At 44.1% G+C, this 18975-nt stretch overlaps 1 protein-coding gene across 2 annotated transcripts; it reads left to right on the top strand.

Moving 5' to 3' along the window:
- Positions 1–265: 265 nt before the first annotated feature.
- Positions 266–14195, top strand: BNIP1 (BCL2 interacting protein 1). 2 transcript variants are annotated; one of them, XM_063928062.1, is made up of 6 exons: positions 266–508; positions 4022–4114; positions 5268–5359; positions 7651–7752; positions 10680–10798; positions 12321–14195. In XM_063928062.1, the coding sequence occupies exons 1-6, from the start codon at positions 317–319 to the stop codon at positions 12512–12514; spliced, it is 792 nt and encodes a 263-aa protein (XP_063784132.1). In that variant the 5' UTR covers positions 266–316; the 3' UTR covers positions 12515–14195. The 2 variants fall into 2 exon arrangements, with proteins under 2 accessions (XP_063784132.1, XP_063784133.1); XM_063928063.1 differs by lacking the exon at positions 266–508 and adding an exon at positions 1380–1477.
- Positions 14196–18975: the final 4780 nt, after the last annotated feature.

The raw sequence follows: 18975 nt of genomic DNA, 5'->3' as shown, positions 1-18975 counted from the left end.
CCGAGTTTGAGAACCTCTGGCCTAAAGGATAAAAAAAAAAGGGGCAGACTAGATAGGCCAAGTGGTTCTTATCTGCCATCAAATTCTATGTTTCTTTGTCTTTTTACAGGCTGTGATTGAAAAAAATTACAGGCGCTGATTGGTTAGTGCTTCACCCCTCTCCAAGCTTGACACATCTTCCCCTATTTTCTAGGTGTCATGAAAGAGTTGTAGTAAGTCTGGGCGTCTACTAAAGTAAAATGCTGTGAGCGCTGAGCGGCTGCTGCCCCCACTTATGTAAGACAGATGCGGCCAGAGGGTGACACTATTATGTGTAATGCGCAGATCGCACAGCAGATGTCAGCACAGGCTGGAGCCGGTGTCATCGGTGTGTCCCACGCCGGGCTCCGTAGCTGCCAGCCCAGCAGCGGCAGTAGCAGTCATGGCGGCGGCGTCCCGGGATGTCCACGTAGCGATCTGTCACCAGGAAATAGTCAAATATGATCTGGAGATCAAAGCGCTGATCCAGGTACACTGGCGGCTCCCGGGGATGCTCCGTGCCGGGCACATCGCTCAGTGCATGCCAGGGTGGTAGGGAGGGACGGTGTGTGTGAGCCGGCTGCTGCTGCTGTCACAACATGGATCCGTACCCTGCCAGGCGTGCACCACATTACTATGCATTATGCCTGCCTTATTCAAACCACAGGGTGTGAGCAACAAGGAGATTAGTGTGGAGACTGGGGGGAGAGTACACTAAGGGCTCACTCACAAGTGCCTGCTAGGAAATAAGGGAACGCATAAACAAGCCTCAGTGCCCCATCTATCATCGGTAGGCTGACCATACTATCCCTTAACCTGGGACACTCATGAATTACACAGGATCTGTGGCTGGCTGACTACAAGTCTGCATTTCACATGGTTTTAAGCAGCCACAGAACCTGTGTAATTCGAGTGTCCCAGGTTAAAGGGATAATATGGTCAGCCTGTAGGGGGATTTCAGTTGCTGGTGGCTATCTCACCTGTAGTTACCCTTCGTGGAGAGGACCTTTCCCATAAGCCCCTGGGTCCATGTCACCAAGTATTTGGAATAGTAACCTGTGGCGAGCGAAACGAAACACCAAGCCTGAAGTGTGGCGAGTTGAGCAAACCCACGAGGGTACAATGGTGCATAGATAAAACAAAATAACCTCAGCCAAACGGAGAACGGATAAAACATTAAGGTGCTGTACGGGCGGAAGTTCTCTTCTGCCCTCTCGTGATGTAACGTCCTGATCATGAAGGGAACGTAGACACAACCATCTCACCTGGCCAAATTCACATGACACCTGCTGCACTTTATGGCAGCAGGAACTTGCTCACAGGTGTTTGCTACCCTATATGGTAGCGAGCGCTTTTGGGCAAATTGGGCTGCAGGTGCTGCAGTTTAAACACAGTGGCAATGGCAATTAGCTCTCTTGACTGGCAGTTGAGCTCCCCCGTAGAACGCTGTATCACTGTGGTACGTAACACTCTGTAGGGCATATGTATCAAAGCTTGGAGAGAGAGGTTAAGGGGTCTATTCATGAAGAAGGCAAAAAGAGTTACATTTCACTATATATCACATCAGTCTGATGCTACATATAGCTTTGTTAAGTAGCAACTCATGGATACTAAAAGCCCCCATTCACTAGTGCGATATGGTCTGTTTTTATGCGATTGAGACGGATTGCATGAAAAGTGTCACATTGCATGTCCTTTTCGTGTGATTGCGATGCAAGGCGCGCTCCCGTGTGTCTCCCATTGCAATCGCAGATCACACGGGCTGCACGTTATATTTATCTCAATTGCACAGAAATAGGTTTAATAACGTTAGATTGCATGAGATAAATCACATGTAGAAAATACACTCAAGTAGCAAATCACAATCGCAGAGCTCCCGGGAAGCTCCCAGACAGATTGCAGGAAAAGTGGATCCAACTGATTGCTGAGATAAAATTCCTTAGTGGATGGGGGTCTTTTCCTTTGCAACGAAGCAATCTGAAATCCAGGACTTGCAATCCTAGAGTTAGCAAACCAAACAGGTGGGGCAAATGTAACGTGCAGAGAGAGTTAGATTTGGGTGGGGTGTATTCAAACTGAAATCTAAATTGCAGTGTAAAAATAAAGCAGCCAGTATTTACCCTGCACAGAAACAAAATAACCCACCCAAATCTAACTCTCTCTGCACATGTTACATCTGCCCCACCTGCAGTGCACATGGTTTTGCCCATTAGTGTGATTTTTTTGGTTTGTTAACAACTCTTAATAACCCCCTAAATTAATAGGTAATCTATACATAACTGCACATGCGTGGATTGGAGAGCCCACATATGCCCAGAGAACTCCAGCCTTTTAGGGATATTCAATTACCCCGACAGCAAGTCGGGTGTAATGTATCTCCGCCGAGGTTACCTAATTAGCCCCGATAAGCCGGCGCGTGCCGTGGCTTATCTGGGATTTTGTTTCACCTGCCTCAGGCAGGCAAAGCAAAATCCCCAATAACAGCCCCATTTTCATCTGAAAATGGGCCATTTCACCCTGAAAACACACCCGCTGCACCCGAAGAAACATCAGGGGTTTTTACTCCCGATGTCTCTTCGGGGGAAAATTTAATATTCCCCTTTGTCTCCATACTGTGCATACACAAATGAGAAAATACTCACTGTTCGGAATTAGTTTTATTCCCAATCCCATAGTAGGTGGCAAGGATTGCAGTATATTGCAATAGTGATGGGGTGAGGGGTTCCCTTTTGATAGAGAGGACAAAGTAGTGATGACTGGTAAAAACTCTGAAAAAAAGTTATCACTGATTGATTGATAAATAGACAACTTAGACACATTTTTTCTGATGCAATTTTAATTCCATGTCTCCATCGCTTGTACTGCTTTCGATTTTTGCCAATAAAATGTTCTGTACTGGTAGCACATGTTATCATATGAGAAATGGGTTGAGCAATGTTCTGTTGTTTTAAATGCAGCATTACAATATTAGAATCCAATAACGGGAAGGAACCCATTAAAAAGCCACATGTATCGTATGTGAAATTCCCCAAAAATGACAATGACATTAGACTCTCCCCGACCTTGCAAAGCTTCAAAAGGGCACTGAAAACCCACCTATTTATCAAAGCGTACCCCTCCAATGCATAACCTAGTCCTTAGGCTGCTCCTCCATCCCCCTGCCCCACGCCTTGAACATCTCTGCTTTGCTTGCATACTGCCATCAGGCTTCCTCCTGCTTGCTTGCACCTCATGTCATCTGTCTGTCACCCCTCCCCACTAGATTGTTAGCTCTTCAGAGCAGGGCCCTCTTTCCTCTTGTCTAAGCCCTCTTCTCGACACATTTCAGTCAGCGACCATCTTTACCTGCTTTTTCTCCTACTGGTAAAGGCTCCTCTCTATCTATGGCCGACAGCCCCAAGTAGTACAATGATTACTCCCTTGCTACTTCCATCTAAGCTGTATTATGTTTTGAGAATTGTGGTGCTCTTTGTTACCTGTACTCCATTTTTGTTATTTAATTACTGTTATGCTAAGTTTTGTCTCCCTGTACTGTCCTTTGTACGGCGCTGCGTAACACTTGTGGCTCCCTATAAATAAAATGTAATAATAATAATATGTTTTGATCCTTGTTAGTCAGGGAGGTGCTTTGGTAGATGACATATTGTTTATTACTCTCTACTATTTATGGATTCAGTTAGCGCAGTGTATGTAGTGAAGAGGTAATTACCAGGGTTCATTGGGGCAGATGTATTAATCTGGAGAAGGCATAAGGAAGTGATAAACCAGTGATATGTGTAAGGTGATAAACGCCCCAGCCAATCAGCTTCTAACTGTTGATTTACATATTGGAGCTGATTGGCTGGTGCCTTTATCACCTTGCACATATCACTGGTTCATCACTCCCTTATGCCTTCTCCAGGTTAATACATCTGCCCCATTGTGTCTCTTCAGTGGTGGTAGTTGCATTATGTGATTGCCCTTTGATTTATGAGTTGTATATCTTTAATAATGATTCTTCTAGGATATCAGGGAATGCACAGGCCCAGTAGGCACACTGAATGATCTCAATGCTCAAGTAAAGGACAAGTTCCGTCTCCTGAGACTCAGAATACAGGTAAAATGTGAATAGATGTTGATTAATAGTAGGTCTGCACATTGCATGACAATGGCTATTTATTGGAAATATTAGGATTATATGAATAAATGTGAGCAGAACATGTTTCTAAAAATATAAAACATTCATCAATACAAATCTTTATTTTAAGATATTGGGGTAAATTAAATTAGGCATAACATAGTCTCATCCGCAAGTATGCTGCACTTACATTACAATCAGACTTGTAGATTTTTGTTTGCAGCCCCTCAGAGCTGCTACTGTAGATCTGGCCGTGGGGGGAGGGTTATGACGTTACAACAGCAACTCGCCCCTCTCACGTGTAATTGAATTGACCACATAATGTTGTGAATGGTACACATTTTATAAGTTATATTATTGTTTAACTGAATAATTGATACATTTTCTTGATTACAAAATATAATCTGGGAAACTGGTTGCTCTCTTTCTGACCAGGTGAGTGACACGAAGGGAGATTTAGTTAGGTGCTACTTGTATTACTCATAGCTTTAACATGAATAAAGTGCCAGAGACCGATTCAATGTAATAGGCCCTACACATTAGGCGATATAACTGAATGATATGAACAAGTTCTCGTTCATTAATGAACGAGAACTCGTTCATATCGTTCAGTGCAGTGTGTAGGCACCAACGATGAACGATGCGCGGCCCCGCGCTCGTTCATCGTTAGTGCCGGGTCGCTTATGTATGCAGGCCAATATGGACAATCTCATCCATATTAGCTTGCACTGCTATGGAGCCGGGTGACGGGGGGGGAGTGAAGAAACTTCACTCCCCCCGTCACCTCCACCAGCCGCCGGGTCGCCCGTCTGCCGTATCGGCTGTTGGGCAGCTCAGTGGCGGGTCGCCTAATGTGTAGGGCCCATAAGAACCTGCGGTGAGCATCAAACCTGGGCTTAGCTTCAGTCATTTCTGCTAGCACCAACTGAGCTGCAAAGGGTTAGGCCCTATTTCTCACCAAGGATATCCTAATTGTATCGTGTTCTGTCACATTACAGTCTTGACAATGTGCAGCTAGTTGAATTAGTCTCTATTGGGAAGTACAGTACAAAGCGAAGACTAATTCTGTGTTCTAGCTGCTCTTTGCTGGTAAATTGTGACATTTATGGGTTTTTCATGCTTGTCGTGGAAGGATCTGGAGCAGATGGCCAAAGAGCAGGATAAGGAGTCTGACAAGGAAGCTTTGTTGAAGGAGATGGAGTGTCACAAGAAGCAGATGCTCAGGTGTGTATATGGTAAAGGCCCTTAGTTTGCTTGAATTCCTAAATGCATAATGGTTTATTTTCCATTAAAGAGGTGAAGTTCCTATCATCAGTGAAATTAGATAAATGTTGAAATTCAATCTAGAATCTGAAGTTACTGTATGTTATATTGTATAATGTGACATATGATAAAGTCTGACAGTATATTCAGAGTGATTTTCGCCTGGTGTCTCCTGATTTGTTGGGAGATGTTTGTGATGTAATATTTAAAAAGATTGTAAAGAAAACTCTGGGATGTGGTTAATATCCCAGCGCGCAGGATCCCGACTGTCAGAATCCTGGTGGTAAGTACTGGGGGTAGGCACCAGGGAGAAGATTAGGGTTAGGCTGCGGTGGAGTTGGTGGAGGAGGGGGGGTGAAATTTTAGGGTTAAGCTGTGGGAGAAGTGGAATAGGGTTAAAATACCAAAATCCATTGAGATTTTGAACGTTGGGATCCTGTGTGCTGGGATATCGATACCAACCCAAAAGCTCCATGCATAATGTATATTTTCCACTGAACACCCCTTTCTCCGACTAGGAAAACAAGTTTCCCATGTTTGGGGAGTTGCCCATTCTGAATGCTTCTCTAGAGGTAGCATACCTCCCAACATGACCCTCTCCAGGAGGGACACAATGCTCTGCTTCTGGACCTTCCTCTTAATTTGTGATTGCCATCACCTGATTTTAACAGGTGAATAGATAAGAAAGGTGTTTCAGCACAGGTACCGGCAATCATACATTCAGAGGGAAGTCCAGGAGCAGAGCATTCTGTCCCTCCTGGAGAGGGTCATGTTGGGAGGTATGAGGTAGTATTCTTGACAAGTTTTAATGCAAGCATGCTCTCTTTCCAACCAGCAAGCAAGTGACTGCATGAGACAGGTCTTTACATTCAAACTTCTACATGCTGTCACCAGGTGGTGATTTTCTCCTGGACAAAGAGCTTGCCAGGAATGGGTCTCTTCTAGCAATGTATAAACCTGAAATCATTGTCTGAATATACTGTATTTGACACCTTTCCTGACTGAGAAGCTAATTCAGATTTTGTAGTGAAAAGTCAACATTTTTCCAAACTCCTGACAGTATATATTACCTCTGTATATAGTTAACATATTGTGTTTTATCATATTGATTACTTAGTCATTAAACTTTTCACTAGTGTAATCGCTGTTTGCATAAACTGAGACTTGCTGAAAGGAATGGGAAAAGGACACTGGTGAGATAAAATCTCCTGGGAGTTGTGGGGAGAAAAATATGGATGAACGGTGGAAAAGTAAAACACAAACAGGTGATGTGAGGGGAGGAAGATGTGGTCGAGGGGTTCAAGAGGCAGGAGCTCTGTAAGTGGCCGAGGTTGTAAAAGATGTGAGTGAAAGACAGACAAGTGGTGTTTGGAGCTAAATAGCATTTGCAGCAGTGGCAATAGTATCTGCAGGCAACGTCCTGCTTGCACCAGTGCATACTTGCCCCTACATCCTCTGCAACTCACTTGGGCCTCTTTCCTCCACCTTGCTTGCCCTCAGGTTGAGGAGCAGAGTCATGGCAGGAGGCTGGCTCCAGGAGAATTGAATGCTAAATTAGTCTATAGGGATTATTTCAAAGCATTGGGTTGTAAAACCCAGCGCTTCTGATGGTGTTTATGCCCAATATTTAATAGAGCAATGCTTTTTAATAGCAAGACACGGCTAGTAACAGCATTGCCCTTTTAAATATTTGGCGTAAACACTGTCAGAAGTGCAGGGTTTTACAACCCGACACTTCATAACTAAACACCTGTGTCACTCTTATTGCTGTTAGAGATGCTCACATCACAATCTTTGTCTGTATTGTGATAGCGTAGCCACAAACTCTGCATCTATTATAGCCTCATCAGTCATGTGGAGGTTTTGTGCTAAAGTGGATCTGCCTCACCAATGGTAAATGGAGGATGGGGTCTTTGTTCCATTTAGGGGGTTTCTCTGTGTAAGGGGGAATATCCATAATTGATACTTCCGCTACAGAAGGTATATGACAGCGCTGTAATGGGCAGGGTGGAGCAGCAGTGTTCTGGGCAGAAAAGGCAGATGAGAAGTCGGGGATGTAGAGACAGACAAGTTGTGTGTGTGTTGTCAGCTGTACAGTAGTTTTGGCATACAGTGCACACACCTAGAACATTTCTCACATGAGAAACACACTGTTTACATTTAGGAGGAAGAACAAATCTAATTTAATCTCAAACGTAGATTAGAAACACAAATGTTCACGTTGTGTTTAATTACTGTCACATTTATTTCAGTAATCAGACTGTGTGGAGGAAGGCAAATCTGTCCTGTAAGATGGCCATAGATAACTTTGAAAAAGATGAGCTGCTTGATGGAGGTGATTCTACAAGAATGAGGTAATCTCTTCTACCCGCGTGATCAAAGTGATACATTGTAACATTTGCATGCAGGCACAAGTAAAGGGCCATATAAAGATCCGCCGCCGTGCTGCCCGACGGCGGATACGGGCGACGGGCGACCCGGTGGCGGGGGGGCAGTGACAGGGGGAGTGAAGTTTCTTCACTCCCCCCGCCACCCGGCTCCATTGAAGTGCAGGCAAATATGGACGAGATCGTCCATATTGGCCTGCATGTACAGCCGACGGGGCACCAGCGATGAACGAGCGCGGGGCCGCGCATCGTTCATCGCTGGTGACTCCACACTCAAAGATAAGAATGTTCTCGTTCAATAATGAACGAGATCATTCATCTCTTTGAGGAATATCGTCCAGTGTGTAGGGCCTATAAGAATGCAAATTGGGATTGATACAGTTAGGAGCTTGTAGGCTGGTCATTTATCACCATGCTATTTATCACTCTCCAAGACTTGATAAATCTGGGCCTTAATGCGCAAGGGGAGGGAGGATCTTTCTCCAGGGACTTCTGAAAAGAAGCTCGTAGACTTCTATAGCTCAAGCTCCAGAAAGTTGCAGCTTCTGGAGCTTACTTCATATGGGCACATTGCAGCTGCAAAGAATTCTATGTGGCTTGCTGTATTGTGAACCTTTCTAATACATATGGCGATCCATATGTATTGTAGTATACCTCAGAAAAAGCCAGTTTTTGGAGGTTTTACTGCATTTTTAGTAATGATACATCCTGCCCCCAGATAACTTTTTACAGTTGAATTCTGCCCTCCTGCAGTGAATTGTGCATGAGAATATTGGGCTGTTAACTGTATTGCAAGAGCAATTGAACCTGACAGTTAACGCAAATATGAATGCAAGTGTAAAATGTAGAACACTAAATCAAGTGTTTTGGGATGACCAAGTAAATGACTAGACTGAATACACCCAGGAATGTTAAGAAAACCTGAAGTTTTCTTGGTATAAAGCGACCCCCCCCTGTGCATTTGTTATTACAGCTAAATCAGGTGTAACCACTTGTGGAATATTTATTGTGCACAAGCAAACTGAATGTTACTGACTTTGTTTATGGAAGAATTGATAAATGCTCCAAACTATTTTACTGTGACTAATCAGTGACAAACATATGCAAAAGAAAAGTTCATAAATCATTGTGATGGGCCGCGTGTGTTGTGCCATAAAATAAAAACCGCCTTTTTTAGTTTACATTTCATAATTATTATTATTATTTCAAGATGTTATAGGGGAGAAGCTTTTCCCCCATGTATGGATGCGGGGATGTGTGCAAGGTGACAGGGGCACTTTGCCCCACTCCGGCAAACAAGATGTTCATTCATCTTTACGCTATTGCTTCCTGCTCAGTATAGAGGCAAAGCAGGAAGAGAAATCCCGGCACAATCAGTCCCGGTAACACATCTACCCCTGTGACGCTTGTACCTCAAAGTCTTATGGCCAAAAAGTGGCAATACAATATGCCCCACCTGTTCCATTACATTAGTCTAATAATCTGCACTTAGTGGCAAGCTAGCGGGCACCACCGCAAGGCTTGATCGGTGCACTTGGTGGAGGAATCTGGATCTGTGCACTTGGTGGAGGAATCTGGATCTGTGCACTTGGTGGTGATATCTGGATCTGTGCACTTGGTGGAGGAATCTGGCTCTGTGCACTTGGTGGAGGAATCTGGCTCTGTGCACTTGGTGGAGGAATCTGGCTCTGTGCACTTGGTGGGGAAATCTGGATCTGTGCACTTGGTGGTGATATCTGGATCTGTGCACTTGGTGGAGGAATCTGGCTCTGTGCACTTGGTGGGGGAATCTGGATCTGTGCACTTGGTGGAGGAATCTGGCTCTGTGCACTTGGTGGAGGAATCTGGCTCTGTGCACTTGGTGGAGGAATCTGGCTCTGTGCACTTGGTGGGGAAATCTGGATCTGTGCACTTGGTGGTGATATCAGGATCTGTGCACTTGGTGGAGGAATCTGGCTCTGTGCACTTGGTGGGGGAATCTGGATCTGTGCACTTGGTGGGGAAATCTGGATCTGTGCACTTGGTGGAGGAATCTGGATCTGTGCACTTGGTGGTGATATCTGGATCTGTGCACTTGGTGGAGGAATCTGGCTCTGTGCACTTGGTGGTGATATCTGGCTCTGTGCACTTGGTGGAGGAATCTGGCTCTGTGCACTTGGTGGAGGAATCTGGCTCTGTGCACTTGGTGGAGGAATCTGGCTCTGTGCACTTGGTGGAGGAATCTGGCTCTGTGCACTTGGTGGAGGAATCTGGCTCTGTACACTTGGTGGGGAAATCTGGATCTGTGCACTTGGTGGTGATATCAGGATCTGTGCACTTGGTGGAGGAATCTGGCTCTGTGCACTTGGTGGGGGAATCTGGATCTGTGCACTTGGTGGGGAAATCTGGATCTGTGCACTTGGTGGAGGAATCTGGATCTGTGCACTTGGTGGTGATATCTGGATCTGTGCACTTGGTGGAGGAATCTGGCTCTGTGCACTTGGTGGTGATATCTGGATCTGTGCACTTGGTGGAGGAATCTGGCTCTGTGCACTTGGTGGAGGAATCTGGCTCTGTGCACTTGGTGGAGGAATCTGGCTCTGTGCACTTGGTGGAGGAATCTGGCTCTGTGCACTTGGTGGAGGAATCTGGCTCTGTGCACTTGGTGGGGGAATCTGGATCTGTGCACTTGGTGGGGGAATCTGGATCTGTGCACTTGGTGGAGGAATCTGGATCTGTGCACTTGGTGGAGGAATCTGGATCTGTGCACTTGGTGGTGATTTGTTACTGCTGATGAATGAGGTAGAATCCTGTCATCAAATTGAAAGTTTGTTTTATTTTGTAACACAACAGCAAATCCAAACATGTATTTCTCCAGTTGGAACTTTTTTGTTTGTTTTTTCCTCTCCCAACAGAAAAATAACAAAAGAAAACCTGGCCCAGTCCACAAATAGCATCACTGAGAGCCTGATGAGCATCAGCCGAATGATGTCCCAACAAGTGCAGCAGAGTGAGGTTACCATGCACACTATAGGTATGAGGGGGAGAAAGTTTCATTTCTGATGCAGACAGTATGTAGCCATGTCCCCAAACATATTGTGGTCATTAATGTCCAGATTTACTACATCCATTTGGTAACATTACAAAGGTTTTGTCAGTCAGCAACCCAGAAGCACATTGTGGGGCGGATGCAGAGGTAACCAGAGTAGCACCCTGAAAGGCAGGCGGAATTTGTGGTCACTTAATCTGTAATTGTATGTGTATGCAAAGCTGCAACTACTGCTAGATACACTCAGCTTGGCACCATCAGCATATGCGCCTGGTTTATACCGGGCATCCTTCCCACGCACACCAAAGTTTATAAGCTTTTGTATTGTTCCAGAGAAGGTATTTGCTATTCGGCATCAGTAACATTTCAGATCCTTCTCTAACACACCAGAAACTCCCTGTCTCATGTAAGAGAAAAAGGATAAACAATGCTTCCAAAATCATACTATGGGGGGAATTCAATTGCATCCAATACATCTTCATGCACAGAAAACAGGCTTTTACCGCGATTTTGGCCCAATGGTCATCATTGGGCAGTTCAGTTGTAGCTTGTTTTTTTGCGCGAAACCAAATCCATTTCCGCACGAAAACACATGGATCCGGGATCCCTGGATCCATATGTGTTCACTGCCATGATTACGAAAACTGGTCCATTATCGGGGATTCTTTTTTTCCTGCCAACAGGTGAAAAAAAACCTCCCACATAGTGTCGGCTACTGGGGACAATTGAATAACATCAATTATCTCATAGCCGTTTTGAGCCATTCAAACAGCATATTGCTAATTGTTTCAAAAGGACGAACAGAAGTGAAAATTGGTTTAAACTTGACTAGGGCCCTCATTCCGAGTTGTTCGCTCGCAAGCTGCTTTTAGCAGCATTGCACACGCTAAGCCGCCGCCTACTGGGAGTGAATCTTAGCTTAGCAAAATTGCGAACGCAAGATACGCAATATTGCGAAAAGATTTATCTGTGCAGTTTCTGAGTAGCTTGAGACTTACTCTTCCAGTGCGATCAGTTTAGTGCTTGTCGGTCCTGGTTTGACGTCACAAACACACCCAGCGTTCGCCCAGACACTCCTCCGTTTCTCCAGCCACTCCCGCGTTTTTCCCAGAAACGGTAGCGTTTTTTCACACACTCCCATAAAACGGCCAGTTTCCGCCCAGAAACACCCACTTCCTGTCAATCACACAACGATCACCAGAACGAAGAAAAAACCTTGTAATGCCGTGAGTAAAATACCAAACTTCTTAGCAAATTTACTTGGCGCAGTCGCAGTGCGAACATTGCGCATGCGCAATTAGCGGAAAATCGCTGCGATGCGAAGAAAATTACAGAGCGAACAACTCGGAATGAGGGCCTATATTTGCAAACAAATACATAGACATTTTGATTGACATTATTTTAGGTGTACATAGTGTTAAGGATGCTAAGTTGTTTTCTTAAGGTGGCTCTGTATCCTGCAATACAAAAATTGTAATAAATATATTTCTTATTTGCCACTTCTCAGCCACCTCATCCAGAACCATCCAGGAGGCCAATGAAGAATTTAAGTCCATGTCTGGAACCATTCAGCTTGGTCGCAAACTCATTACCAAATATAATCGTCGTGAGCTCACAGACAAACTGCTGATTTTCTTAGCGCTCGCCTTGTTCCTGGCAACCGTGCTGTATATCCTAAAGAAAAGGATCTTTCCATTCTAGCTGCCGCTAACATACTTGACCATTTCAATGACTCTGCACTCACTTATTGATGGCTGCTGGACTCAGCCTGGGTGGTCACATGGTTTACAGGAATGTGCTGCATAAACTCCAACACTACAATCCGTTTATTTCTCAAGAAAAGGCCATTGCACATTATTCTAATGGAGAGCAGCAAAACAACTAATTTTAATCATGAAGATCTGCACAACTGGTCAAGAATAAGCATCTATTTGTCACATGTTAATTATTTGATCCATTTTAAATATAAAATAATTTATTGAACCTATCCAAACTGATCAAGAAAGTGTGGCTATTACATGTATTACTGGAGCTTTGGCAGCCATATCAGATAGGAATCCTAAGGTTCATCATCAGAAATGTTTGTTTTATTCCATCTGTTATACTTGTACAGTTCCACATTTACAGAACTGCTTGATAACTTGTGTTAACATGTTGACGCTTTTTCATAGACAAGTGATAATGTGTATAATCTCATGTAAATAGTTGTGGTTGATCGATATTTAGGGATATCATTCCTAAATGTTTGTTGGGGAAAATCTTTTTGTATTTTATTGGGTAACATACTAATTGTATATTTGAAGGATTTTTCTTAAGGTAACTTTTAACTTCCTTATACATTACAAACTTTACATTATTTTATAAATAATGCTAGATATACAGTAAGCTACCTAATAACTGGACTTCTGCCTTATACATAGGGTTGCCATAAATCCCTTTAAGCTTGAACAGCTGTGACTTACACAGGTTCTGTGGCTGATTAAAACCAGGTGAAATGTAGGGTTGAATTTAGTCTGCCACAGAACCATTGTTATTTATATATGTCTTGGATTAAAGGGATATTATGGCAACCCTAATTATACATATATTAAGCTCCCAGCGTTACATTTGTATAGATAATTTAAAGAACGCCAGTCAAAATGTAGTTTTCCCATAAAGAAGTATTCCCATGGTAGTAGGCGAATCTGGGTGCCCCATCTGGCATTAATGAAATATGATATTCTTAAACTTTGGCACTATGGTGAGTGTGCACTGTATCATCAGATGTTGAACCACTGGAAGGAACTATTTCTTGGAACCTAAATTCTCTTCTCAATAAACTTAGTGTTTAACCACTGTCATGTCAGCTGCTGCAAGAACAGGAGGTCCATCAGACATGATGGGCCGGATGTAAGGACACCTGAGTTCGGCGGCCACGTGGGCTGCTGGCCGAACTTGGATGTTTTTCTTAAAGGGGCAATCACTTACAAGGCAAAACTATGCCTTGTAAGTGATTGCCACTTTAAAAAAAGGAAGAGTTCGGCCGGCATCCCTTCACGGCCGCTGAACTCGGGCGTCATTACATCCGTCCCGATGTTCTTTAATAAATGATATTTAACATTATCTGAATATGCAGCAAAATTTGATCTAAAAACTAGGCAATGACCGATGTGAGAGTAATTCCTTTCTTATTAAGCTGCTGCTAATTTACTGTTCTCTTGTATAACTTTCCAATGTATACTACATGAGCGTAACAATAGACCTATTAATAGGCTACGCTGCGTACTTTGTAACTGTAGCTAGGACTCAATTATGAAACAAAAGGCAGAATTTCATCTAACCAAAAAATGACAAATGTGTGACCATTCGTAATGAGCCAATAAGTAAAAATACATGTATTTTTTGTGGTGTGTTTTTTTTTTTTTTGTTTTCCTCCCAGTGACAAGTTAAAATGTTATTTTTTTTTAATTGGCTTAACTTTGATATCCAATTTAAATTGAACAGGAACATACAGTACTCTCTGGAATGTAGCCTGGCAGCAATTGAGGATAGGTATGTTGGTCCTGTGCTCGCACCCTCATTAAATGTTTGCTGTTCTGAGAGGCATAGATGGGACCAGCATTTGGGGGATCTAGGGGTGACTTCAGGTGAGTTGGCTGTCAATTAGGATATATTTTTGTATGTGCTATTATGTAGCATGACCATAAGCAATTATATAACCCAGAGTGAGTGCTATTATCTTGTAGTGTTAGGGACCACCAGTTTCAGAGAAGCCTTGCTGGGGCCTGGTGGCTTTTGTCTTAACCATGTCAAAAACAGCCAGTATTTACACTGCACAGAAAAATATATAAATGTATTTGCTTCCCTTGCATTGCAACGGTATCCAGTCTCTAGGTCTTTTTTTGGACTTTTTCATACTTTACAATCCACGTGGACTACGATTGGGAACGGTAACCTGTACCGAGTGCAGCGAGGCACCTTGCCCGAAGCATGGCGAGCAAAGCGGGGCACTAATTGGGGTTCCCGGTCACTGTACGGCAAAAACGACACCAAAAAAGCTTAAAAAAACTTATGTCGACCTTTTGACCTGTTGACCTAGACCCTGTCGACCTAGAGACCCTATTGACCTAGAATTCCTGTCGACCTAGTTACTGTCAACCAATAGTGGTTGACCTAGACACTGTCAACCTAAGTGTGGTCGACCTTCAATACCACACCCCATTGCAACATGGTTTGTTCCAGATACAAAGTTACTTGCTTTTTTTGCTTTACTTTCAAATCGGAATCAGGCCCCAGGAGTGGATAAGTGCCAGTGGTCTGTGACTCAATCCTGACAAAACAGTGGTTTGTATGCTAGAAGAGCAATGCCAAAGGGCAAGCCTACAGTTTAGGCAACCAACTTGACTCATACTTTGGGGTTTAGCATTGCAAAACAATGAATACCTCAAGTATTATGCTCCCAAACACTTGCTTTATGGTGAGCATAATGTTATGCAGTGGTAAGCATACATCAAACATAGCGTTAAGGCCAAAATTTCACTCTTGGTATCAGACCATATAATATTATGGAGTCCCACATGCTTTCTGGCAAACTCTAAATGAGATTTCATGTGAGATGTTTTTGCTGCTTTCACATAAATTTCATGCAGATTTGTAATGGCTCAGGGTTACTGTTGTCTCATGGACATTTTCTCCTGTCTTTGTCATGAAAGTCCTGAAGGCTTTCATAGGCCTCTTAAACACTCTGTTCATAAAACATGCAACACCTATTTAAAAGGATTACAATGCAGGCGATATCTCCTGTAGGCAAATGTTAGAGGTGGAGATGACAGAAGAGGTAAGACATACCGTTCAGAGGAAGATCTGAAAGGACACGAGGAAGATAATGTTGGCAGTAAAGGATCTGGAGAAGTCAAGAGTTTTATAGGTTAGGGTCAAGAGTTTCAAGTAAATTCTGTAGGATATGTGGAGCTAACGTAGGTAATGGAATGGCCAAGGTCGATGAAAAGCAATGAGAGAGGGAAGATCAGTTTTGACACAGAGTTTAGGATTGATCGATGGAGGCAGGGTTAGAGCCTGAAGGTGGCAGGTGGGGTATGTGTCCAGTCCTGGATGATGGAAGCTGGGCTAGGAAGGGGGCTTAGATGGATTTGCTATAGGCCTGTTCTTGGTAGACATATGGTTGAACCAGGTTGCCTTTTTTATGTATTTCTTATTTCTCTAACGTCCTAGTGGATGCTGGGGACTCCGTAAGGACCATGGGGAATAGACGGGCTCCGCAGGAGACATGGGCACTTTAAGAAAGAATTTAGATTCTGGTGTGCTCTGGCTCCTCCCTCTATGTCCCTCCTCCAGACCTCAGTTTGAATCTGTGCCCGGACGAGCTGGGTGCTGTTCAGTGAGCTCTCCTGAGCTTGCTGTAAGAAAGTATTTTGTTAGGTTTTTTATTTTCAGGGAGCTCTGCTGGCAACAGACTCCCTGCATCGTGGGACTGAGGGGAGAGAAGCAGCCCTACTCTCTGCAGATAGGTCCTGCTTCTTAGGCTACTAGACACCATTAGCTCCAGAGGGATCGTACACAGGATCTCACCCTCGTCGTCCGATCCCAGAGCCGCGCCGCCGTCCCCCTCGCAGAGCCGGAAGACAGAAGCCGGGTGAGCATAAGAAGCAAGAAGACTTCGAAATCGGCGGCAGAAGACTCCAGTCTTCACTGAGGTAGCGCACAGCACTGCAGCTGTGCGCCATTGCTCCCACACACACACCCACATACTCCGGTCACTGTACGGTGCAGGGCGCAGGGGGGGGCACCCTGGGCAGCAATTAGGACCTCTTTGGCAAAAGTTTGCATATATACAGTTGGGCACTGTATATATGTATGAGCCCCCGCCAAAAATTGTACATTGAAGCGGGACAGAAGCCCGTCGCTGAGGGGGCGGGCTTCTTCCTCAGCACTCACCAGCGCCATTTTTTCTCCACAGCTCTGCTGAGAGGAAGCTCCCCAGGGTCTCCCCTGCAGATACACGGTAGAAGAGGGTAAAAAGAGAGGGAGGGTGGCACATAATTAGGCGCAAAAATAAATATAAACAGCGGCTACTGGGTTAACATTAAGTTACTGTGTTATTCCTGGGTTATATAGCGCTGGGGTGTGTGCTGGCATACTCTCTCTCTGTCTCTCCAAAGGGCCTTGTGGGGGAATTGTCTTCAAAAAGAGCATTCCCTGTGTGTGTGGTGTGTCGGTAAGCTTGTGTCGACATGTTTGACGAGGAAGGCTATGTGGAAACAGAGCGGGAGCAAATGAATGTGGTGTCTCCGCCTACGGGGCCGACACCTGATTGGATGGATATGTGTAAGGTTTTAAATGATAATGTTAATTCCTTGCATAAAAGGTTGGATAAAACTTGATAAAGCTAAATATTTATCGTATATAAAACACTTTAAGAGGTCTAAGAACACTGTACGCTATCTACGTAAGAAGTACCGTAAGGGTACGCAAGTTGTGTAGCGATCGCTCAACCGTAGTCGAGACGCTCAAGCGTCACGTTCGCTTACGGCCCAGTGATCACAGGCAGGCACGCTATTGGCTGCCGACTAACGTGATGATTCGCTATAGCGTAGCGTACGCTCGGGACCACGAGGAGATCACCAGCGGTGGAGACGCTTACAACGTTAAACCTTTATATCTATACCTTTAACGATGAGATACACAGTATACCTTAGTGTAGAGACAGAGTGTAAGTGCAACCTGGTGTAACCTGATTAACTACAAAGCTGCTTGAGCGTCACCGACGCTCAGAGAATACTTAACCCTTATAAAGAATACACAGATACCTGGGCTTAGGGTCCAAAACCTATTATATGTATTATAACTATTATACTTGCAAAAGGAATCACAGTACAAATGATACACTACAATATAACATAAACCAACTAACCAGATAAACTACACAGGAAATACAATACAATACAATTAAAGGAAAATACGAGAGAGAGAGAGAGAGATGGCTCACAGTAAGACAATATGATTACGGAGAAAACGATCGCATGCGCCTCGATATCCAGCTCCCGATTATCAGCAATGAGAACCGTTGAAGAGAGAGAGAACTGGATACGGTCGGCCTGCCTATTTATGCCCCACACACAATACAATTCAATGGTCCCTACAATCTCATTGTTCATTGGACACAGGAATTCGGCTTCGCATTATAACAAAAGGTCATAGGTTGATTCATACAGGTGGGCTGTGACTATTTCCAACTGCTCAGGTGGGAGGGAAACTGGGTTTCCCGCCGCATGGGTAATAAAGTGCAAATAAAGTAAATGTTCATAAACTTCTTATGTCCATAACTATTCGCACGAGCGATTGATCTGCTTCAAACCAACACCGGAATATTTCTAATTAAATATTCTTCCGATGGATACTAAACACCACTGTATTACTCCTGTCTGACCCTTCGTATCAAACAAAGAGGGATTCCTCTGTTCATAAACATTCTATATTAACCAAACTTTCAGAATCTATCAAAGGGACCATGATCTACAAAATATATTATTAGTGAAAATATGTAATGATTGAGTCGCACGCTACGATCGCATAAACTCTACCGTAAATACGCATACCATGCGCCTGCGGGTGCCCGCGACTGTGAGTATGCGCACGTACGGGAGAGCGTACGCATGCGCAGCACGGACCTGTGTGAGGTGCAAATATGGTAGTGTGCATAGAGATATTTTTCTGACTTTGACAGTCCACCCTTTGGCAGTCAATAATAACTGCCACCTTCTAAAACATTTCAAAAGGAGAAAAATATATGTCAGGGGTTAATTCATTTCCATGGTTGGGTAAGGGAGGAGAGAGGAGTAGGTGGGAAGAGGGTATGACCTAGTGAGATAGCAGAAGCATGTGTGTATGAGTCCATGTTTGGGGGGGTCATGTATCATCGTGCCGTACGTGTTGTAAATCAAGCTTCGAGGTATTGCGAAGTATACATTTGAATTCCTTCTTATCCCGTGGTACGGGTCTGTGGATGGGCTGTCAAACTTTACCGAGCTCTTTTCGGATTTTGAACAAAATGGGGAGCACATTTTAGTTGATGATACATGAATGGGGGAATATGTGATTGCTGATATCTGTGCCTGTATTCCCTATACTATGTGTGTCATTACCTGAGGGTTGTAGAAATGAAG

This window comes from Pseudophryne corroboree, chromosome 6, assembly GCF_028390025.1.
Source record: "Pseudophryne corroboree isolate aPseCor3 chromosome 6, aPseCor3.hap2, whole genome shotgun sequence".
NCBI lineage: Eukaryota > Metazoa > Chordata > Amphibia > Anura > Myobatrachidae > Pseudophryne > Pseudophryne corroboree.
The sequence above is the reverse complement of the archived record's forward strand: the minus strand, read 5'-3'. Positions and strand labels throughout refer to the sequence as shown.

What these genes read in the sequence shown, in the direction of transcription:
- BNIP1 (XM_063928062.1), top strand. Translation starts at nt 317, where the DNA reads ATGCGCAGATCGCACAGCAGATGTCAGCACAGGCTGGAGCCGGTGTCA. An exon ending in TCCTGAGACTCAGAATACAG is followed by an intron (nt 4,115 to 5,267) that starts GTAAAATGTGAA and finishes TTGTCGTGGAAG; the next exon opens with GATCTGGAGCAGATGGCCAA. An exon ending in GGTGATTCTACAAGAATGAG is followed by an intron (nt 7,753 to 10,679) that starts GTAATCTCTTCT and finishes CTCTCCCAACAG; the next exon opens with AAAAATAACAAAAGAAAACC.